This window comes from Somniosus microcephalus, chromosome 1 (assembly GCF_052327205.1).
Source record: "Somniosus microcephalus isolate GS21.2 chromosome 1, FLI_Smic_1.0, whole genome shotgun sequence".
NCBI classification, from domain to species: domain Eukaryota; kingdom Metazoa; phylum Chordata; class Chondrichthyes; order Squaliformes; family Somniosidae; genus Somniosus; species Somniosus microcephalus.
Window position 1 is genome coordinate 455,848,896 of NC_140987.1, and position 24,416 is coordinate 455,873,311.

At 49.7% G+C, this 24,416-nt stretch overlaps 1 protein-coding gene across 8 annotated transcripts in view; it reads left to right on the forward strand.

Annotated features, from left to right (window-relative positions):
• Window positions 1-24,416, forward strand: part of mcf2a (MCF.2 cell line derived transforming sequence a) — a 257,660-nt gene that overhangs the window by 122,879 nt on the left and 110,365 nt on the right. For 5 of the 8 annotated variants that reach the window (XR_015080094.1, XM_086002156.1, XM_086002147.1 and 2 more), the window contains 4 exons: window positions 7,115-7,234; window positions 9,649-9,765; window positions 17,872-18,021; window positions 22,728-22,894. Coding sequence is in view for 7 of the 8 variants with exons in the window: in XM_086002156.1 (XP_085858282.1) it covers window positions 7,115-7,234; window positions 9,649-9,765; window positions 17,872-18,021; window positions 22,728-22,894 (554 nt within the window). In the remaining variant the exon portion in view is untranslated. The remainder of the gene's footprint in view (window positions 1-7,114; window positions 7,235-9,648; window positions 9,766-17,871; window positions 18,022-22,727; window positions 22,895-24,416) is intronic. The other 3 variants (XM_086002175.1, XM_086002165.1, XM_086002193.1) reach the window with 2 other exon arrangements.

The following is a 24,416-nucleotide window of genomic DNA, read 5'->3' on the forward strand; positions in this document are numbered from 1 at the left end:
TACTGCCCCTCCGACAGTGTAGCGCTCCCTCAGTACTGCCCCTCCGACAGTGCAGCACTCTCTCAGTACTGCCCCTCCGACAGTGCAGTGCTCCCTCAGTACTGCCCCTCCGACAGTGCAGCGCTCCCTCAGTACTGCCCCTCCGACAGTGCGGCGCTCCCTCAGTACTGCCCCTCCGACAGTGCAACGCTCCCTCAGTACTGCCTCTCCGACAGTGCAGCGCTCCCTCAGTACTGCCCCCCCGACAGTGCAGCACTCTCTCAGGACTGCCCCTCCGACAGTGCAGCACTCTCTCAGGACTGCCCCTCCGACAGTGCAGCACTCTCTCAGGACTGCCCCTCCGACAGTGCAGCACTCTCTCAGGACTGCCCCTCCGACAGTGCAGCACTCTCTCAGTACTGCCCCTCCGACAGTGCAGCACTCCCTCAGTACTGCCCCTCCGACAGTGCAGCACTCCCTCAGTACTGCCCCTCCAACAGTGCAGCACTCTCTCAGTACTGCCCCTCCGACAGTGCAGCGCTCCCTCAGTACTGCCCCTCCGACAGTGCAGCACTCTCTCAGGACTGCCCCTCCGACAGTGCAGCACTCTCTCAGTACTGCCCCTCCGACAGTGCAGCGCTCCCTCAGTACTGCCCCTCCGACAGTGCAGCACTCCCTCAGTACTGTCCCTCCGACAGTGCAGCACTCCCCCAGGACTGCACTGGGAGTGTCAGCCTGGATTATTTGGTCAAATCTCTGGAGTGGGATTTGAACCCACAACCATTCATGTATCAGAGATACGAGTTCTGCCCACCGAGCCACGGATTGAGGTCGAAGTTTGGGGTAAATCCTCTAAGACTGGGCCTTACAGCAAGGTGCCTGCCCCGCAGCCAGCAGGCTGCCGAAAACCGTGGGTGTGCTGCCCTCGATTATCTGATACGCATTGGGGGATGGGTGAAATATCTTGCTGCAGGCCCAGACTCGGAGAATTTGTAGATTGTGTAGCCGTCTCTCGGCTAAACATCGGTGAAACTCGGTCTACTAGTGACCACCTTTACAGATCCTTCCCTTCCCCCAGCCCCCAAAGACCGAACTTAGTAGATTTTATCGCATGTTTCTACCCCAACGTTAACATTGCACTATCTCTGGAACAAGGAACAAAAGTGAACGATTTAGTTTTCGTGACTCTTCGATAGAACTTGTTTCCGGCATTTTCCGATTTTTCCGTTTCTGATTTCCGACATCTGCGGCATTTTGCTTTTTGTTTTAATCTTGTGGTTTCCGTGTCACAGCAACGCTCAGTGCGCAGTCTAGCTCTGGAGTTAGGGAACGAGCTGCCTCTGTTGTAAACTGCCGCTCGCCCCCTCTTGGGGGAGGCTGTCTCGCACCCGCTAGGCTTTGACCATGGAAGGAGTGTCATTCCGGTATTGGGAATTCCGCCCGCCCCCAAACCGCTCTTTAAACAGCACCTCGTTAACCAAGCATTCGATCACCACTCACAGGAACATGGGAATTGCGAGGTGAAAAAGACCAAGGTCCATCTGGCTCACCTGGTATCAGTCGCAGCTCAGTGGGCAGCACCCTTGCCTCTGAGTCAGAAGGTTGTGAGTTCAAGTCCCACTCCAGAGATTTGAGCACACAAAGCTAGGCTGACCCTCCAGTGCAGTGCTGAGGGAGTGCTGCACTGTCGGAGGTGCCGTCTTTTGGATGAGACATTAAACCAACGTCTGCTCTCTCAGGTGGACGTAAAAGATCCCACGACACTATTTTGAAAAAGAGCAGGGGAGTTCTCCCCGGTGTCCTGGGGCCAATATTTATCCCTCAATCTACATCACTAAAACAGATGATCTGGTCATTATCACATTGCTGTTTGTGGGAGCTTGCTGTGCGTAAATTGGCTGCCGCGTTTCCTACATTACAACAGTGACTACACTTCAAAAAGTATTTCGTTGGCTGTAAACGCTTTGGGACGTCGTGAAAGGTAAAAGCCTTTCTTTCTCCCATCCTGGTAATCCCATGATCCAACGATAACGGAATTGTTGACCAATCACAGCAATCAGTCTCTATCAATGAGTCTACAACAGACCCAGACATGAGGCGAGGAAAACCCCCAGCGGGGGAGAGCTTTGGGAACCACAGGTCCAAACTCACCTGTTCCTCCCGATCACTCACCACACGTCATGTCTCAAATTACTCACATACTGTGTCCCAAAATGTTATCTTCTGTAAGAAACCTGTCTAATTTGCATTGAATCAATACTCACTGCTTCCACCGTCTCCCGAGAGAGCCTGTTCCATAGATTGACCACTCGCTCACTGAAATATTGTTTCCGCAGATTAGTTTTGAGTTTTCCCCCTTCAAGCGCAGGCTGTGTCCTCTGGTTCCACTGTTCTACACAGGGTGAGACAGCTCATCACGGTCGACATTATCCAGTCCCGTTTGAATCCTAAAACCAGCAATCACACCAACTCTCAACCTTCTCTTTTCCAGTGAGAACATTCCCAATTTACACAATCGCTCCTCAATAATCCAATCCCTCCATCCCCCTCAATCATTCTGGTTGATCTCTCCTGTATCCTTTCAATAACTGCACTATCCTTTCTGTATTGCGGCGACCAGAACTGTACACAGGGTTCTAAGTGCGGTCACACCAACGATTTACAGAGAGGTGGGATTACCTCCCTATTTCGGCTCAATATTGACTTTTAATGCATCCCAACATCTGATTGGCTTCACTCACTGCCACCCAGCATTGTTGCGATGGTTTCAGTTTATTGTCAATCAGGAGCCCCCAGATCTCTTTCATTTTCCAGGCACATTATTTTCTTTCCATTTAAGTAATAGTTCCTTCCCGAATGTTTTGTTCCCTTGTCAGACGTGGCTCAGTTGGTAGCACCCTTGCCTTTGAGTCCGAAGGTTGTGGGTTTAAACCTAGGCTGTCACACCAGAGCTAGTACTGCGGGAGTGCTGCACTGTCGGAGGTGCCGTCTTTTGGATGAGACATTAAACTGAGGTCTGCCCTCTCAGGTGGATGTAAAATAGCCCATGGCCACTATTTCAAAGAAGAGCAGGGGAGTTCGCCCCGGTGTCCTGGGGCCAATATTTATCCCTCCATCAACATCACTAAAACAGATTGTCTGGTCATTATCACATTGCTGTTTGTGGGAGCTTGCTGTGCGCAAATTGGCTGCCACATTTCCCACATTACAACAGTGACTACACTTCAAGAAAGTACTTCATTGGCTGTAAAGCGCTTTGAGACGTCTGGTGGTCGTGAAAGGCGCTATATAAATGCAAGTCTTTCTTTTTTTAAGTCCTTTTGCCTCATTCCATCAACACCCCGATGTCTTGTCATTGAGGAAACATGGACGGCCAATTCCCCATAAATGGAATTCATGAACATTTGTTACTGGACTCGTAATCCAGAGAAAGTGAGTAAAGTGAAAATCCCGCCTTGGCAGGTTGAGAATTTAAATTCGGTTAAAAATATAACTTGAAATAAAAAAAAATTCTGGTATCAGTAAAGGTGACCATGAAGCTGTCGGATTGGCATAAAAACCCATCTGGATCTCTCGTATCCTTCAGGGAAGGAAACCTGTGCAGCAAGCCACACAGTTTGTATCAAACCCGCTACACTGCGGCTCAAGAAGGCGGCTCACCACCAACCTTCTCAAGGGCTGACTAGGGATGGGCAATAGATGCTGGGCCTTGCCAGCGGTGCCCGCATCCCGAGAATGAATGGAAAATAAACAGCCCGCCATTTTTGACATTTTATTTTGGGGCCTAGAAATTGAGTGCCCTTAGCGCCGATTTTGCGGCGCTAGAGGGCCTAGCGCTGCATTTGGCACCGGCGCCGAAATTGCCTGGGGCCCTTACGCCGCGGTAGACCAGTAGCGCTGCGCCGGCACCGATGACGTCATCGGTGTGCGCAGCGTCCCGGTTGCCATGCCGACGGGCCCCAGCGCCGAAATTCAGTTGCGGCTGCCTCGCCCGTGACAGCCGCAACTAAGACTCTGGCAACAGAGTCTTACGAGTCTTTGCGCCGGCGCATTAAAGGCCCCGCGGCGGCCGGCCGCTTTCCCGCCGGCCGCCTGGCCGCAGCTCCCTCCCCGGACTTCCCCCCCCCCCCCCGGAACAGAAGCAAGCCCGGCACTTGTCCGAGGTGCCGGGCTCATTTTTTAAAAGATTTTCGCGGGCCGCGATCGGGTGCAGGCAGCTCCTCCTTAAGGGAAGGAGGAGGCCTGCACTTCCCGAGCCTGCCGCACCGCATCGGGTGCCGCAGCGCCGGAATTGCGGCGCGAAACGGCAGTTAGCGCCGATTTACCGTCGCAAAGACCCTTCAGTAGCGCCGGCAGCCGTTTGGGCGCGGCCCTGCTGAATTTTTGGCGCGCGCAGGGGGACTTAGCGCCGGCACTAACTTCCGGCGCTAAAGCCCTGGCTAAGCCAAAACTCAATTTCTAGGCCTAGGAGTTGGTGAGTGGGAGAAAGCTGTTTCAACATGTTGTGCTTTTCACAATCATCTCTTCATGGTTCTGCCACCAACCTATGATGTGGCACAGTGCAGCACTTAGTAGCACTGAAACCAAATAAAGAATCACTTAATTGGCTTCTCTGCTTGAATGCATCGTTATACATTGTGGTCAGTAGAGCAGAATGGTGACATCATAGTGCAATACATCATCAACTAATAAAACCTCTCTAAGTGATGCTCTCCAAATAGAGAGGCCCCGTCTGCTCTCTCCAAGTGGATGTAAAAGATCCCATGGCACTATTGGAAGAAAATCAGGAGGTGTTCTCTCCCCGGTGTCCTGGTCAATATTTATCCCTCAACCAGCATCACATTGCTGTTTGTGGGATCTTGCTGTGCGCAAATTGGGTGCCATGTTTCCCACATTACAGCAGTGACCGCACTTCAAAAAGTCCTCCATGGGCTGAGGAGAAAGACCTTCTGTCGTGAGGGTGTTCCACCTCAACCGTTGGCTTGGCTTCCCTCTTTGCAGGGGATGCATAGAAACATAGAAGATAGGAGCAGGAGTAGGCCATTCGGCCCCTCGAGCCTGCTCTGCCATTCAACAAGATCATGGCTGATCATCCAAATTCAGTACCCTGTCCCTGCTTTCTCCCCATATCCCTTGATCCCTTTAGTCTTAAGAAATATATCCAACTCCTTCTTGAATATATTTAATGAATTGGCCTCAACTGCCTTCTGTGGTAGAGAATTCCACAGATTCAGCACACTCTGGGTGAAGAAATTCCTCCTCATCTCTGTCCTAAATGGCTTACTCCTTATCCTTAGACTGTGACCCCTGGTTCTGGACTCCCCCGACCATCGGGAACATCCTTCCTGCATCTAGTCTGTCTAGTCCTGTTAGAATTTTATAAGTTTCAATGAGATCCCCTCTCATTCTTCTAAACTCCAGTGAGTATAAGCCCAATCGACCCAATCTCTCCTCATACGTCATTCCTGCCATCCCAGGTATCAACCTGGTAAATCTTCGCTGCACTCCCTCCATGGCAAGAACATCCTTCCTCAGATAAGGATGTATCTACGAGCCGCTTGCAGGAAGCGCGTGTTGGAGAGCGGGCTGGAACATTGCAGCCCCTCGTGATTCTCCGCTTGGCACTCCCAGTGAGCGCGACCCCCCTCCCCCTCGAAGACTGAGGTGGCGGAATCGCCCCCCCCCTTTTACAAACACTGGCGTTGCTGTGCAGTTCCGGCCTTCCCCGTTTCTGATGCAAGGATCTTGAGCTGTTGGCTGTACCTTTACCAAAGTGCTAATCGCAAGCCAGTTACCAAGGAAATGCGCGCTTGGAATTTCCGCCAAGGTTCCTCCGATACCGCACCGCAACTTCGACAGAAGATTGACGGAAACCTGGAGAAATGTTTCTGCCCGAGTTTTGGCTGGAGATCGGAAAACTTGCGGGGAAATAGCATTCAGTGTGCATCAGAAAGGAATGAGTGACTTTATTGATGGGCACCGTCTTAAAACATATATATTTTCTGGGAGTCGGAATGCTGCACACGTCACGTCGACATCAACCTGGCAACCTGTTCAATGCGATAGCATCCTGGCACTGCATGTTTGAAGTAGAGGGAATGAAAATTTGCCAAACAGATTTTAAAAGGAGGGTAAATTAAGCAAGACTGCACTGGGCGCACAGTCTCACCATGACAGGAGTTGGGTCAGAGATCCTGAGCAACCGGCCCATAATTTGCTGGACTGGGGCATCTCGCGGCGAATTGCATTTTTTTCCCTCACCTTTCAAATCGGAATGTTTTTGCGCCGTATCGTGCCGGGAGCGCGAGCTGATAGCCAGGACATCGGGGACCTCGGTGAACGACGGGACCAACAATCTGTCTCCTTAACCAGTGAGATTGAAGGATTGGGAAAGAAACAGAGGAACGACGGAGAAGGAAACAGGGTGAATTAGAGTTAAATCAGGTCCAGAAAGAGAAATAAAGAGAGGGAAAGAAAGATTGGATTCAGAGAGAGAGAAAAGAAGACAAAGTAAAAGTAAGAAAAAAATGTTAAAATTTAAAATATCTTTAGGAACAATTTACTAGCTGCAGGAATGAGACTCCACCGTTTCACTTGTTCCCTTTATTTGATGGAGAGGGTGAGTTTCATGTCTGATCCTTAAATCTCCTCATTAAAAGGGTGCTTGTGTTGTTAAGTACTAGCCCTAACTTTCTGCGGCAAGTGTAATTTGTATTTACGGAGCAAATCCATCAATTTCTTGAAACTCACGGGGAGGTTGAGGGCGAGCTGACGTTTTCGCGAGGCTAACGGCGGACTTGTGGCGATTCGCAACTCACGGGGTATCTCTTCCCCGCCACAGATTTCTGGGTTATTTACGCATTGATAATGGAAGGTGCATTAACCTCACTGTCACTGTTCCAGCAATTTTCGGGCCATGGTATTACAGTGTAAATACGAGAGCGCGCTCCCAGTGCGGAACCTCCCTGGGTGGGACAACGCCTTGCAGAATCCACTCGCGATGTTATTTAACCCCCCTTCCCAGTGAGGCTGCCCCATCCCCCACACCCCCCGGGAATTTGCTGTAAACTGTCAGAGACTCTGTAAGAAATGAACATCTCCATTTCCTGGTGTTGACATATTTTGTTCCCTCCAGGCCTCATGTCCGGGAAACCTGCAGCTGGTCTTGGTCCTCCGCCCTTCAGGGTTCTTTCAGCGCGCCATCTCTGATATCAGCTTCCGATTCAATCAGGACGATTTTATCCTGAAGCTACCGGTAAGAAACACTCTTCTCTCCACCTCACGCTGTCTCTGTGTGTCTCTCCACCTCTCTCTGTCTCTCTCTCTCACTGTGTCTCTCCACCTCTCTCTGTCTCTCTCTCTCACTGTGTCTCTCCACCTCCATCAGTGTTTCTCCCTCTATCAGTGTCTCTCCACCTCTCTCTCTGTCTCTCCACCTCTCGCTGTGTCTCTCTCTCTCTCTCTCTCCCTGTGTCTCTCCCTCTCTCTGCGTCTCTCCCTCTCTCTGTGTCTCTCCACCTCTCTCTGTGTCTCTCCACCTCTCGCTGTGTCTCTCCCTCTCTCTGTGTCTCTCCACCTCTCGCTGTGTCTCTCTCTCTCACTGTGTCTTTCCACCTCCATCAGTGTTTCTCCCTCTATCAGTGTCTCTCCACCTCTCTCTGTGTCTCTCCACCTCTCGCTGTGTCTCTCTCTCTCTCTCTCTCCCTGTGTCTCTCCCTCTCTCTGCGTCTCTCCCTCTCTCTGTGTCTCTCCACCTCTCTCTGTGTCTCTCCACCTCTCGCTGTGTCTCTCTCTCTCTCTCCCTGTGTCTCTCCCTCTCTCTGCGTCTCTCCCTCTCTCTGTGTCTCTCCACCTCTCTCTGTGTCTCTCCACCTCTCGCTGTGTCTCTCCACCTCTCGCTGTGTCTCTCCCTCTCGCTGTGTCTCTCCCTCTCTCTGTGTTTCTCCCTCTATCAGTGTCTCTCCACCTCTCTCTGTGTCTCTCCACCTCTCGCTGTGTCTCTCTCTCTCTCTCTCTCCCTGTGTCTCTCCCTCTCTCTGCGTCTCTCCCTCTCTCTGTGTCTCTCCACCTCTCTCTGTGTCTCTCCACCTCTTGCTGTGTCTCTCCCTCTCTCTGTGTCTCTCCACCTCTCTCTGTGTCTCTCTCTCTCTCTCTCTCCCTGTGTCTCTCCCTCTCTCTGTGTCTCTCCCTCTCTCTGTGTCTCTCCCTCTCACTGTGTCTCTCCCTCTCGCTGTCTCTCTCCACCTCTCTCTGTCTCTCTCTCTCTCTCTCTCTCCATGTGTCTCTCCCTCTCTCTGCGTCTCTCCCTCTCTCTGTGTCTCTCTCTGTCTCTCCCTCTCGCTGTGTCTCTCCCTCTCGCTGTGTCTCTCCACCTCTCTCTGTGTCTCTCTCTCTCTCTCTCTCCCTGTGTCTCTCCCTCTCTCTGTCTCTCTCTCTCTCTGTCACTCTCCTTCTCTCTGTCACTCTCCCTCTCTCTGTGTCTCTCCCTCTCTCTGCGTCTCTCCCTCTCTCTGTGTCTCTCCCTCTCTCTGTCACTCTCCTTCTCTCTCTCTGTCACTCTCCCTCTCTCTGTCTCTCTCCCTCTCTCTGTGTCTCTCCACCTCTCTCTGTCTCTCTCTCTCTCTGTCACTCTCCTTCTCTCTCTCTGTCACTCTCCCTCTCTCTGTGTCTCTCCCTCTCTCTGTCACTCTCCTCTCTCTCTGTCTCTCTCCCTCCCTCTGTCTCTCTCCCTCTCTCTGTGTCTCTCCACCTCTCTCTGTCTCTCTCTCTCTCTCTCTGTCACTCTCCTTCTCTCTCTCTGTCACTCTCCTTCTCTCTCTTGCTGTGTCTCTCCCTCTCTCTGTGTCTCTCCCTCTCTCTGTCTCTCTCCCTCCCTCTGTCTCTCTCCCCCTCTCTTGGTATCTCTCCCTCTCTCTGTCACTCTCCTTCTCTCTGTCTCGCTCCCTCCCTCTGTCTCTCTCCCCCTCTCTCGGTATCTCTCCTTTCCGTGTCTCTCAGTCTTTAAAAGAAAGACTTGCATTTCTATAGTGCCTTTCACAACATCAGGACGTCCCAAGACAGTGAAGTACACTGTTGTAATTTGACTGCATTAACAATGTGATTGACATCCTGTTACACCCCCGCCTAATTTTAACTTCAATGGGGGGGAGGGTGGGCGTTGTATAGCGAGCAACACAGCTGCTACCATAGGTGTCAGCCGTGGCTCAGTGGGCAGCACTCTCGCTCTCTGAGTCAGAAGGTTGAGGGTTCAAGCCCCACTCCAGGGACTTGAGCACAAAAATCTAGGCTGACACTCCAGTGCAGTGCTGAGGGAGTGCTGCACTGTCGGAGGTGCCGTCTTTCGGATGAGATGTTAACCTGAGGCCCTGTCTGCTCTCTCAGAGCAGGGGAGTTCTCCCCAGTGTCCTGGCCAATGTTTATCCCTCAACTAACATCACTGAAACAGATTATCTGGTCATTATCACACTGCTGCTTGTGGGCAAATTGGCTGCTGTGTTTCTGACATTACAACAGTGGCAACACTTCATTGGCTGTAAAGCACTTTGGGACGTCCTGAGTTTGTGAAAGGCGCTATATAAATGCAGATCCTTTCTTCACACCACTCATTCGACACCCCTGCTGAAGATGAAGTGTGTGGGATGGTTTGCTCTGTTGTTGATTTCCCCGCAGGTTGTTATGCTGAGTTCGGTCACGGAGTTGCTGAAATACATTGATGAAACCCATCTGACTCATGAGTTTGGCGGCACGCTTGACTACTGTCACGACGAATGGATCCTGTTCCGCACGGTAAGCGTTGCCCTCTGTGGGTGGCACGGGATGGCTATCTACGTGATACACAATTAGCTCAGTAACTTCGGCAAAACACTGCCTCGCAACTGCCATAAAGCAACATTTGATCAGGTAGATGTAGAGATGTCTCCACTTGTGGGGGAATCCAAAACCAGGGGCCATCAATATAAGAGAGTCACTAATAAATCCAATCGGGAATTCAGGAGAAACTTCTTTACCGTGAGAATGTGTAACTCGCTACCACAGGGAGTGGTTGAGGCGAATGGTATCGATGCATTTAAGGGGAAGCTGGATAAACACACGAGGGAGAAAGGAATAGAGGATATGCTGATAGGGTGAGATGAAGAGGGGCGGGAGGAGGCTCGTGTGGAGCACAAACACCGACGTGGGTCTGTTTCTGTGCAGTTAATTCTGTGTAATTCTCAGTGAGGGTTGCGTATCCTGGTCCAGTTTAGCTTGCTTGAAACTTGTTCGAGCGGCTCAGACGCCTGTGTTAATGGTGTTAACGGCTCGGCAAGAGAGCCCCAGGTGGGCAGAGGAAACGCTTCAAGGACACCCTCAAAGCCTCCTTGAAAAAGTGTAACATCCCCACCGACACCTGGGAATCCCTGGCCCAAGACCGCACAAAGTGGAGGAGAAGCATCCGGGAAGGCGCCGAACACCTCGAGTCTCTTCGCCGGGAGCAAGCGGAAGCCAAGCGCAGGCAGCGCAAGGAGCGCACGTCAACCCAAGCACCCCACCCACCCGCCCCTTCAACCACCGTCTGCCCCACCTGTGACAGAGACTGTAGGTCCCGCATTGGACTCATCAGTCACCTGAGAACTCATTTTTAATGTGGAAGCAAGTCATCCTCGGTTCCGAGGGACTGCCTAAGAAGAAGAAGAACTTTGGCTCGAGGAAAGCAAAGCGCGACTGGCGTTTTCCGTGGCGATCAGTGAAACTCGATCCTTAAAAAATTCCGTTATTTTGCATTGTTTTTGCGTGGAGGAATTCTGAAGGCTTTTGACGTTCCTGTTGGGTGGTTTTACGAGGTGAATGCTTCACGTATGACAGAGCCTCGCTCGCCGCGATTTTAACGGTGGCCCAATTGATTTAAACTAAACGGGTGAAAAGAGCAAATGGAGGAATGCCACGCGATTGGGCCAAGTGTTCCTTCGCAGCAATAGTTTCAAGCCTGTAATCAGAAAAGTGGCGGGGAGGGGGGGGTTGGAAAATCATTTAACTGGTTTAAATTAAAATAGCGGATGGAGGATATAAACATGTTAAACATTCGAGCTCTAATATCACTAACATTAACTACTAGATTTACAAAATCAATTTCTATGAAATCCCGCTGCCAGTGCGAAGCCTCACCCACTGGGAGCAGGATTGCGGAGTTTAGGGGTGTGGTCCCAGCTGGTGAGGCTCCGCACCGGGAGTGCAATTTCAGAAAATAAGCCTTCATGCGTCCTAGTGCGATATTGTGCATCCTTGGATTAAAACCTCTTGGGTAGAGCGATCTAAACCACGACCATAAACACAGCCCCCTTCCTGTTTACTGCAGAATAATGATTATAAATTTATAAGTCCTGTGGAGTATGGCGACATAAATTAAGTTATAAATAGACCCCTCAGCCCTGCCAAAGCGGACGGATGTGAATAAATGCAAAGTCTCTCCGACCCACATTTCTGCCGTCGTGTTTAACACTCGCTGCGCGCTAAACAGCACAGAACGATGGCGCCTAATTAATCACGGGAGGCTGGTACCGGCCGGTTCTGCAAAGACACAGCAATTTTCCAACGTTTTCATGCCCTCAGAAACAAACCACAGCAAGATTCCAGTGGAACTATCCGTTTTATTACGTGGTTTTATGAAGCAAGGTCTGCTGTTCTGGTTGTCTTCTGTCTTGTTTTTGTAATCCCTGCTTAGTAACAATGACCCCTGAGTCACATCCAGCCTCTAAACCCTGGCATCCAATCCACCAAGCCCAGTCCTCTGCCCAATTATATTCTCTCACTCGCTGCTTTGTCCTGTTTTGAATTTTGATGGACCTGGAGGTTTGCAAAGGGCTGTTCTTAGTTCGCTGTATCCAAGAAATTGCCTCATTGGTGGATATATCCGAGATGAGAACACCAAGATCTGTTGCTGTCAGCAACGTAAGTACGTAAGAACATAAAAATTAGGAGCAGGAGTCGGCCATACGGCCCCTTGAGCCTGCTCCGCCATTCAGTAAGATCATGGCTGATCTTTGATCTCAACTCCACTTTCCCGCCCAATCTCCATATCCCTTGATTCCCCGAGAGTCCAAAAATCTATCGATCTCAGCCTTGAATATACTCAATGATTCAGCCTCCACAGCCCTCTGGGGCAGAGAATTCCAAAGATTCACAACCCTCTGAGTGAAGAAATTCCTCCTCATCTCAGTCTTAAATGGCCGACCCCTTATCCTGAGACTGTGCCCCCTAGTTCTAGACTCTCCAGCCAGGGGGGAAACAACCTCTCAGCATCTACCCTGTCAACCCCCCTCAGAATCTTATATGTTTCAATGAGATCGCCTCTCATTCTTCTAAACTCCAGAGAGTATAGGCCCAATCTACTCAACTTGAGGGAGCTACAAATTAGCAGGAGCCTGGATGTAAACTATAGCCGTGACATTTTGTGACTCCTGTTCTTGGCGTAGAATCTCGCTCGATGGGAGTGCCGATTAGAGAATCGGGCGCAGGGATCCAGTCATTAATGTTAATCACAATTATGGGCTTCTAATCACAAAGGCCCCTAACTTACGATGTGGGGTGTTCATGCAAGATTGATCAACGCTTGCATCTGAAATTCCTCCCTCCTCTATTTTAGCAGCAGTGTCAACCCATTCATTCTATGATCCTTGTGTGAATCTCACCCACCAGGTTTCCTCCTCTCCCATGGCACCTAACAAAGGTCAGGACCAACGTTCTTTGTGTCACTAAGCTGCATTATCGCTCTTTGTGCGCGAGGAGGATGGGGCGACTGGGGTTGCTGTTGGAAAGGACATCATCCACAGACATGGGGGTCAGCTTCTACATGGCACTGAGCACCACCCAAACCCCTCAGCTCCGTCAGACTCCTTGTCCAACACCCAGGCTCAGATCAGCAAGAGTTTCTTACAGCTAATCTTTGGGAAGACCCAAGCTGTTGTCTTCAGCCACCGGCACAAACTCCGCACTCTTGCCACTGTCTCCACCCCCCTCCCCAATCACTGTCTCCCCCCCTCCCCAATCACTGTCCCCCCCCAATCACTGTCTCCCCCCCCTCCCCAATCACTGTCTCCCCCCCTCCCCAATCACTGTCTCTCCCCCCCCCCCATATCCCCTCCATAGCCAAGACCACCTGCTTCTACCCACACACCCGGCTCCGCCCCTGCCTCAGCTCATCTGCTGCTGGAACCCTCATCCATGTTTTTTTTAACCTCTAGACTCGTTAATTCCAATGCTCTCCTGGCCGACCTCTCACCCTCATAAACTCTGCTGTTGATTTCCCATCCCGCCTGCTCACCTCCCCTGTCCTGGCGCACCAACAGATCTGGAACCTCAGATTGAAACTGATCACCCTCATGTTGAAACCCTTCGTGGTCTCACTCTGTCACCTCCTCCTGCCCTACTCTCCATTCCTCTGACTCTGGCCTCTCGCGCATTCCCCCTCCCTTCGCCCCGCCATTGGCGGCCGTGCCTTCAGCCATCTGGGCCCTTAACTCTGGAATTCCCTCCCGGAACCTCTCCGCCTCTTTAGGTTTATGGAACCTGTTCGTTACACATCCCAGCAGGCCATAGTCCAATTGAACAGGCCCAAACCCCGACATTCCCAAAGTATTAATTCCACCAAAACGATACGAGACTCCCCAAAAGAAGCGCTCTACTCGGAGCTCCGGCACGGCAAGAGAGCCCCAGGTGGGCAGAGGAAACGCTTCAAGGACACCCTCGAAGCCTCCTTGAAAAAGTGTAACATCCCCACCGACACCTGGGAATCCCTGGCCCAAGACCGCACAAAGTGGAGGAGAAGCATCCGGGAAGGCGCCGAACACCTCGAGTCTCTTCGCCGGGAGCAAGCGGAAGCCAAGCGCAGGCAGCGCAAGGAGCGCACGTCAACCCAAGCACCCCACCCACCCGCCCCTTCAACCACCGTCTGCCCCACCTGTGACAGAGACTGTAGGTCCCACATTGGACTCATCAGTCACATGAGAACTCATTTTTAATGTGGAAGCAAGTCATCCTCGGTTCCGAGGGACTGCCTAAGAAGAAGAGATTAATTCCACAGAATCTACAGCGCAGAAACAGGCCAGTTGACCCAGCTGGTCGATGCCAATGGTTACCCTCCACTCGAACCTGGTCCCACTCTGATTACCTCTGCCCGTCCTGCCCCCCCCCACCCCCCGTCTCCCTCTATTCCTTTCTCTCTCATGTAGGCACCAAGCCTCCCTTTAAATGCATCAGTGCGATCTACGTCAAGTGCTGCCCGAATCGCTCCATCTCCGGCCTGGTGCCTGTTTTTCTTTACTCCTCTGCGGAGTGTCGTGGGAAAATGTTTCCCCGCGACAGGGCACTAACTCAATACAAGTTGTCGCTAACACCTCGGCTGGAGGAGCAGAGAGTGGGCTTTGCAGACAAACCCCGTTGTTTATCCGCTCGCCGGCTATCTCCCAGCGTAATTTCAAGGCCAGCGTTTATGATACAACAGCAAAATCAACAGCCTCTCCATTGGGCTCCAGCCCTCCAGGATTGGAGTCTCCAGCAACGGTATTTTTAATTCGATCGCGGGATCTGGGCGTCGCTGGCCCGGCTGGCGTTTATTGCTCATCCCCTTGTCGCCCTCGAGAAGGCGGTGGTGAGCCGCCTTCTTGAACCGCTGCAGTCCCGTGTGGTGGAACTAATCTTCTGGACACTGCTGTGAGCAAACTCAAGAAAGAATGAATGAACTTCCATTTCTGCAGCGCTTTTCACGACCTCAGGACGTCCCAAAACGCTTTACAGGCAGTGAAGTACTTTTTTGAATTGTAGTCACTGTGGGAGAAAAATCATTGGCCCAACATTTGCGGTCGGGGGCTTCCCGCGGGCGGACACCTCCAACCTGTAAAATATCGACGCATTTACCTGGTGGTCCGGGAGGTACGGAGACTCGAGCTCCTGGGCCTCTCGGGGTACCTGCGGGTAGAGGCCCACATATCCCGGGGGCGCAGGCGGTTCAGAAGCGCCTCTGGGATCACGTGGGCCGGCCTAACCAATGAAAGAAGGGAATCCCCATTCATACTTATGGGAGATCTGTACGTATGGAATCCCCATAAGTATGAATGGGGATCACTTAAAAAATACACGAACGCATGAAATACATTTTTTTTAAATTACATATTTAAAAGTTAATTAAAATGCCATTTAAATATTTTAAGCAAAAATTTAATTTTTTCAATTTTTTTTAATGTTTTAACGGGGCTAAAAATAAACTTATCTAATTGGACAGGGTTTTTAATGAGTGCTAAAATGTTATTTTGCTATTTTTTAAAACTCTTTTGCTGGTAAAAGCAGGCCTTACTCCTGCTTTGACCAGGCGTAAGAATTTCACGGGCGTTGAGCGGGTGGAAGTTGGGCAAACAGCGCCACTCTCCGCCCACGGAGGCCCGTCTCCCGGGGACGTGGAGGATCGGGGGAGAGGATTCATGGCAGATCGCAAGTTTCGGGTTTTCAGCGCACGCGCTTCGCTCGCCTAAACCCGGAACTCTCGCAGCCCCTATGGGCGCAAACACGCCTCGTACACACCCGTAGGGGGGTCGCAAAATACGGCCCATAGATATGTTTAAAAAAAAGTGGGGTTTTTTTCAATTTGTTTGATCACTTTTCTGTAGCAGTTATAAAAATATTGGAAAGAGGGGGAGATGTTTGTTTGACTGGGTGGGGCATGTTGGACTGCTTCCTTGCTCTTTTTTGTCTCGTTACTTCAAACGCCAGGTCACACACACACACACACTCTCACACACTCACGCTCACTCACACTCACTCACACACTCTCACACACACGCACACTCTCACACACTCACTCACTCACACTCACACACACTCTCACACACTCTCACACACTCTCACTCACTCACACTCACTCACACACTCTCACACACTCTCACACACTCACACTCACTCACACTCACTCACACACTCAGTTGTAGTAATGCAGGATCAGGACTTTATTGAAACTCCATACTTCACAAAGAGGATCTCATTGAAACTGATAAAATTCTAACAGGACTAGACAGACTAGATGCAGGAAGGATGTTCCCGATGGCGGGGGAATCCAGAACCAGGGCTCACAGTCTAAGGATAAGGGGTAAGCCATTTAGGACTGAGATGAGGAGGAATTTCTTCACCCAGAGAGTGGTGAACCTGTGGAATTCTCTACCACAGAAGGCAGTTGAGGCCAATTCATTAAATATATTCAAGAAGGAGTTAGATATATTTCTTAAGGCTAAAGGGATCAAGGGATATGGGGAGAAAGCAGGGACAGGGTACTGAATTTGGATGATCAGCCATGATCTCATTGAATGGCGGAGCAGGCTCGAGGGGCCGAATGGCCTACTCCTGCTCCTATCTTCTATGTTTCTATGTTTCTGTGTAAAACCAGTATGAGAGCGGAGACATCACACTTCACCATTCCAGTGTGAGCTCCTGAACAGTGGCTCACTCACATCTCTTATACCAAATTTCACCTTTGGTCTCTACATTGCATGCATGTCCCCAATAAATCACAGCACATCAAAGATACATACAAATGACAACAGAATAACAACATAAACCCAACGAACATGCAGTTCCATAAACACAAGTGGCCCGATTCCCGATCTGACAGGCACCAAGTCAGTCTTCTGATCTGTGGAGATACGTTTGCTTATATCATGCTCAGCAGAAAGCTGTTTTAACACATCGTGTGCTGGTCCCACAGACAGCCCAGAAAGAGCATCAGCGGGTATGGTAGCATAGCGCTTATGTTACGGGACTAGTAAACCCAGAGGCCTGGACTAATGATCCAGTCGACGCGAGTTCAAATCCCACCACAGCAGCTGGGAATTTAAATTCAGTTAATTAAATAAATCTGGAATAAAAAAACTAGTCTCAGTAATGGTGACCATGAAACTAGTGGATTGTTGTAAAAACCCATCTGGTTCACTAATGTCCTTTAGGGAAGGAATGTCCTTTAGGAAATCTGAAATAACAACAGAAAACGCTGGAAAAACTCAGCAGGCCAGGCAACATCCGTGGAGAGAGAAACAGACCTGGTCTGTGACCTATATGTGACTCCAGGCAGCAATGCAGTTGCCTCTTAACTGCTCCCTGAAATGGACACTCAGTTGTACCAAAGGGCAATTAGGAATGGGCAATAAATGCTGGCCTTGCCAGTGACCCCCACATCCTGTGAATGAATGAAAACAAAGTTGAGGTGCTCAGGTAGTGTGAACCCTCGTTCCCACAGGGTGGTTGGGGGTGTGAACCCTCGTTCCCACAGGGTGGTTGGGGGTGTGAACCCTCGTTCCCACAGGGTGGTTGGGGGTGTGAACCCTCGTTCCCACAGGGTGGTTGGGGGTGTGAACCCTCGTTCCCACAGGGTGGTTGGGGGTGTGAACCCTCGTTCCCACAGGGTGGTTGGGGGTGTGAACCCTCGTTCCCACAGGGTGGTTGGGGGTGTGAACCCTCGTTCCCACAGGGTGGTTGGGGGTGGGAGGCCATGTGATGAAATCTCCAGGGATACTTTAGTGAAAGACTGTTTTAAATCATTGTTTGAACAAATTGAGTGCTTTGGCGAAACCTTGAATATTTTATGCCTTTTCCTTCTGTGTCTGCATCAGATCCGAAGCCAGTTCACAGCTTGAGCTGGTTCTCTGAAGGATTCAAAAAACCTTGATCTTGTTCTCACTGTGCCGACCTCCCCGCCCCCACCCCCCCCCCAACCAGCACCAAATAAGGAAGATCCCACCTGAGCTTTGTGTGGGAAGAGGTTGTAGCACGTTATAAGGGAGCTGCGGTTTCTATGTGAGAGCGGGGATTTACATTTTCACTTGAAACCTGTGTCTTACTGCATTACCTTCGCTCATGTATTGGCGTTCTTGTATTCAGGCCATCGAGAGCTTTGCTGTAATGGTGAAGGAGATTGCCCAGCTGCTGCAGGCTTTTGGCACTGACCTTGCTGAGGCTGAACTGCCTGATGATTTACATTCTGTAGAGGAACTGCTCATTACACGTACTGAAAAATACAATCAGCTCAAGGTAAGCTCAGTGTGAGAGCTACAACAGTTACCTGTTAAAATACAGTGCATTCATTCCTTTTACACGGTTGTGGGTTCAAGTCCCACTCCAGGGACTTGAGCACATAAAGCTAGGCTGACACTCCAGTGCAGTGCCGAGGGAGTGCTGCACTGTCAGAGGTGCCGTCTTGTGACCTTACTGTGCGCAAATTGGCTGCTGCGTTTCCTACATAACAACAGTGACTCCACTTCAAAAGTACTTCATTGGCTGTAAAGTGCTTTGAGACGTCCGGTGGTCGTGAAAGGCGCTGTAGAAATGCAAGTCTCTCTTTCTTTCTTCTACAGCTAGTTGTAGGATTAAGGGGAAGCTAGATAAGCACGTGAAGGAGAAAGGAATAGAAGGATAGGCTGATGGCGTGAGATCACAGAAATCACAGAAACCCCACAGTGCAGATAGAGGCCATTTCGGCCCATCGAGCCTGCACCAACACATATCCCACCCTATCCCCGTAACCCCACGTATTTAATCCCCCTAACACTAAGGGTCAATTTATCATAGCCAATCAACCTAACCCGCACATCTTTGGATTGTGGGAGGAAACCGGAGCACCCGGAGGAAACCCACGCAAACACGGGGAGAATGTGCAAACTCCACACAGACAGTCACCCGAGGCCGGATTCGAACCCGGGTCCCTGGCGCTGTGAGGCAACAGTGCTAACCACTATGCCACCGCACAAGATGAAGAGGGGTGGGAGGAGGCTCATGTGGAGCACGAACACCGGCACAGACCAGTTGGGCCGAGTGGCCTGTTTCTGAGCTGTAGGCTCGATGTGAAGGTGGAAACATACCGGAATAGCTCCCTGAGACGCAAAGGCATTGGTGTTTCTATTGCGGGTAGCACTCTCGCCTCTGAGCTCGAGATAGGTCGTGGGTTCAAGCCCCTCTCCGGGACAAGTGCAAGACAGAAGAAAGGCCTTGCATTTATACAGCACCTCAGGATGTCCCAAAGCGCTTTACAGCCAATGAAGTACTTTTTGAAGTGTGGTCACTGTCGTAATGTAGGAAACGCGGCAGCCAATTTGCACACAGCAAGCTCCCACAGACAGCAGTGCGATAATGAGCAGATGATCTGAGGGAGTGCTGCACTGTTGGTAGAGCCATTCTTTTTGTATGAGATGTTACACTGAGGCCCAGTCTACCTGTACGTAAACGGTCCCACGGCGCTATTCGAACATGAACAGGGGAGCTCTCCCAGCGTCCTGGCCAACATTCATCCCTCAACCAACACCATCAGAAACAGACTTATTTTCCATTTGTGGCACCTTGCTATGCACAAATTGGCTGATGTGTTTGTCTACACACTTCAAAAACAAAATTGCTGGCTGTAAAGTGTTTTGGGCCATCCTAAGGACCAATCTGAAATATCTGAAATCTGAAACAATCTGATTGGCACCCCATCCACCACCCTAAACATTCACTCCCTCCACCACCGGCGCACCGTGGCTGCAGTGTGTACCATCTACAAGATGCACTGCAGCAACTCGCCAAGGCTTCTTCAGCAGCACCTCCCAAACTCGCGACCTCTTCCACCTAGAAGGACAAGGGCAGCAGGCGCATGAGAACACCACCACCTCCAAGTTCCCATCCAAGTCACACACCATCCAGACTTAGAAGTACATCACCAATCCTTCATTGTTGCTGGGTCAAAATCCTGGAACTCCCTCCCTAACAGCACTGTGGGAGCACCTTCACCACACGGACTGTAGCGGTTCAAGAAGGCGGCTCACCACCACCTTCTCGAGGGCATTAGGGATGGGCAATAAACGCTGGCCTTGCCAGCGACGCCCACATCCCATAAAAACGAGAAAAAAAACGTGTTCTAAACTGGTGAGGAGAAAAGATCAAAAGCTGGAAATGCTGGAAATGCACAGCAGGTCCTTCAGTATCCGTACGGAGCAGATACAGGTCAACGTTTCGGGTTCAGCCACCTCTTCAGAACTAAAGGGCTGAATTTCCACGGGGCTTCTCCTGATCGTCTGCTGTAACTTTGGTGAAAGAACACATGTTGTGTCCAATTGTTACGAACAGGTACTGAAAATAATCAAAAAGGCTAAAGTGATGCTGTCTTTATATCTAGGGGACTAGAGTACAAGGGAGTAGAATTTATGCTGCAGCTGTACAAAGCCCTGGTTAGACCACACCTGGAGTACTGTGAAGGGCTTATCTGATCGAAGTTTTCAAGATATTGGCCCAGAAATTCGGGTCGGGGGCTTCCCGCAGGTGCAAGCCCCTGACCTGCACTTACCTAGCGCGCCGGCCGTTGAGCTGTGGGCCCGCGTGGGATTCCGATCTGGGGCCTCCTCCAGCTGCCGGTGCGCAGTGCTTGTGTATCCCAGGGGCGCAGTTAGTTCAAAGCGTCCCCTGGGATCACGTGGGCCATGGGGATCCAATGGTAGCAGGGAATCTGTATTCATAGATTTGACAGGAAGAGCTGTCAAATCTATGAATAGAGATCGGCCCCAAAACTTAACTAAAAGTTCAAATAATTTTTTTTTTAAATCACATTTAAAAAATAACTATAAATTACATAAAATAACTATTTTAAACAATAATTTAAATTTTTGAAAAAATTAATTTTTTGCGGGGCTAAAAATAAACTTACCTTTCTTTAAAGTTTTTAAAAATAATAAACTTGTGGAAAAAATGTTTTAATTTTACTTAATTCACCACTTACCTTGTTAAAAGCAGGCCTTGCACCTGCTTTTTAAAAGTGTAACTCCTGGAGACTTACCCTCCCGGAGAAACCGTCAAAAAAATCGGAAGTTCCAGGTGTACGCGCTGCCTCTCCGGCGCACGTGTTCGACCTGTGAACCCCTTCCTTTAAGGGAACGGAAGTTTTGGTTTCCCGCACATGCGCAGTGCATGCACGAAACCGGCACTTTCGTTGGCCCTACGCGTGAGTACAAAGCGTGTACTCACCCGCGGGGACCCGAATTTCTGGCCCATTTAGGGGAACAGATAGGGTAGAGAGAGAGAAACTATTTCCGCTGGTTGGAGATTCTCGGACTAGGGGGCAGAGTCTAAAAATTAGAGCCAGACCTTTCAGGAGTGAAATTAGGAAACACTTCTACACACAAAGGGTGGTAGAAGTTTGGAACTTTCTCCCGCAAATGGCAATTAATGCTGAGTCAATTGTTAATTTTAAATCTGAGATTGATAGCTTTCTGTTAACCAAAGGTATGAAGGGATATGGGGCAAAGACGGGTATATGGAGTTAGGTCACAGATCAGCCATGATCTCATTGAATGGCGGAACAGACTCAAGGGGCCGAATGGCCTCCTCCTGATCCTATGTTCCAATTCTGGGCCCCACACTTTAGGAATGATGCCAAGGCCACGGAGAGGGTGCGGAGGAGATTTACCAGAATGGTACCAGGGAAGAGTAATTTCAGTGATGTGGAGAGAGTGGAGAAGCTGGGGTTGTTCTCCTTAGAGCAGAGAAGGTTAAGGGGAGATTTGATAGAGGCGTTCAAAATTATGAAGGGTTTGATAAAGTAGATAAGGAGAAACTGCTTCCAGTGGCAGGAGGGTCGATAACCAGGGGACACAGATTTAAAGTAATTAGCAAAAGAACCAGAGGGGAGATGTGGAGAATTTTTTTTACGCAGCGAGTTGTTGTGATCTGGAATGCGCTGCCTGAAAGGGCGGTGGAAGCAGATTCAATAGTAACTTTCAAAATGGAATTGGATAAATACTTGAAAAGGAAACATTTGCAGGGCTCTGGGGAAAGAGCAGGGGGGAGTGGAACTAATTGGAGAGCTCGTTCAAAGATGGGCTCGATGGGCCGAATGGCCTCCTTCTGTGTTGTATCGTTCTATGATTCTCCCATTCATCTTCTGTAGCATTGGTGAAAGAATGTGGAATCCCAAAAACATGGCGTAGACGCTGTTTTTCTGACGTACTTCTGCCAAGTTATAGTGGAAGGCGGGAGAACCTCCGGGGAATTTCACCCCTCTAAGTTCTTACAAAGGGGAAAATCAGGAATCCATCTGTTCTCGGTACAAGTGCGAAGGGACCTGCTGTGTATTTCTAGCATTTTCTATTTTGAGGCAGTCGGAGGTGCCGTCTTTCGGATGAGACGTTAAACCGAGGCCCCGTCTGCTCTCTCAGGTGGATGTAAAAGATCCCACGGCCACTATTTCGAAGAAGAGCAGGGGAGTTCTCCCCGTTGTCCTGGGGCCAATATTTATCCCTCAACCAACATCACTAAAAAAACAGATTATCTGGTCATTATCACACTGCTGTTTGTGGGAGCTTGCTGTGCGCAAATTGGCTGCCATGTTTCCTACATTACAACAGTGACTACACTTCAATAAAGTACTTCATTGGCTGTAAAGCACCTTGGGATGTCCTGAGGTTGTGAAAAGCGCTATAGAAATGCAAGTTCTTTTTTCAAACTGACTGGTGTTAATGCGGCTTTAAGATACGCCTTAAAACCAACCACTATGACCAAGCTTTAGGTCACCTGTCCTAATATTGTCCTATGTGGCTCGGTGTCCAATTTTGTTTGATAATCGCTCCTATGAAGCGCCCTGGGATGTTTTCCTACGTTAAAGGCGCTAGATAAATGCAAGTTGTTGTTCTTGGTGCGTAACGGTGTTTCGAAACCTCTGCTCAGTCCTCATGTCGAGTTATCCCGTTCTGCTACTGTTTATTGTTTTGGTACAGAACGACGTTCGGAGGGTGATCAAGGAGGGTGAGCTGCTTCTGACCAACCTCATGGAGCCTGACAGTAACGCTCAGCGTATGCTGGAGAAGAATGGAGATCGAGCGACTGTGAAGAGGTGTGCTGTATGGAGAGGCAGTCTGATTCAGCTGCCTGAAGAGAGCCATAGGTTTATCTTCACTTACTCTCTAGTAATCCACTATGAAAGCCATGCCCAACAAGCTTTCAGGCTTTGTTATGGATCCATAGGAACATGAGGAGGTTGTTCAGCCCCTCGAGCCTGTTCCACCATTCAATGAGATCATGTCAGCTGTGGCTCATGGGGCAGCACACTCTCGCCTCTGGTGTCAGAAGATTGTGTGTTCGAGTCCCACTCCAGGGACTTGAGCACATAAAGCTAGGCTGACACTCCAGTGCAGTGCTGAGGGAGTGCCGCACTGTCGGAGGTGCCGTGTTTTGGATCAGACGTTAAACCGAGACCCCGTCTGCTCTCTCAGGTGGATGTAAAAGATCCCATGGCACTATTTTGAAGAAGAGAGCAGAGTTCTCCCCGGTGTCCTGGCCGATATTTATCCCTCAATCAACATAACAAAAAAACTGATTATCTGGTCATTATCGCATTGCTGTTTGTGGGAGCTTGCTGTGCACAAATTGGCTGCCGCGTTTCCCATATTACAACAATGACTACACTCCAAAAAAAAGTACTTCATTGGCTGTAAAGTGCTTTGAGACGTCTGGTGGTCGTGAAAGGCGCTATATAAATGTAAGTCTTATCTGTATCCTAACTATCCACCCGCCTTCGCTCCATATCCCTTAATACTCTGAGCAAAAGTCTATCAATCTCAGATTTAAAATTATTAATTGACACTTCGACCACCCTTTGTGTGAAGAAGTGTTTCCTAACTTCTCTCCTGAACGGCCTGGATCTGATTTTAAGGTGATGTCCCCTTGTCCTAGACTCCCCCACCAGCAGAAAAAGTTTCTCTCTATCCACCTTATCAATTCCTTACAAAATCCCCAAATCACCTCTTAACCTTCTGTATTCCAGTCAAACACCCTTCCGACCATTTCCTGGTGTAGTTGAATTCTGACGATGTTCTACGTTTAACTTGTACTGTACAAAATAAGCAAATCCAATCCAACACATTTTAAACAAGGTTTATTAACTCCAGATAGAGATTCATTAATGCTAAATAAATATCTGTTGTTGTTGTGACGTTTGTGGAGGTTCTAGTTAGTGTAGTTATGGGAGTGTTGGATATTGTGGTTCTGGTTAGACCACACTAGGAGTACTGCGTACAGTTCTGGTCGCCATATTATAAAAAGGATGTAGAGGCACTGGAGAGGGTGCAGAGAAGATTTACAAGGATGATACCAGAAATGCGAGTGTATACCTATCAGGAAAGGATGAACAGGCTGGGTCTCCTTTCTCTTGAAAAGAGAAGTCTGAGGGGTGACCTAATAGAGGTCTTTAAAATTATGAAAGGTTTTGATAGAGTGGATACAGAGAGAATGTTTCCACTTGTGGGGAAGAGCATAACTAGAGGCCATCAATATAAGATAGTCACCAAGAAATCCAATAGGGAATTCAGAAGAAACGTCTTTACCCGGAGAGTGGTGAGAACGTGGAACTCGCGACCACAGGGAGTGGTTGAAGCGAATAGTATCGATATATTTAAGGGGGAAGCTAG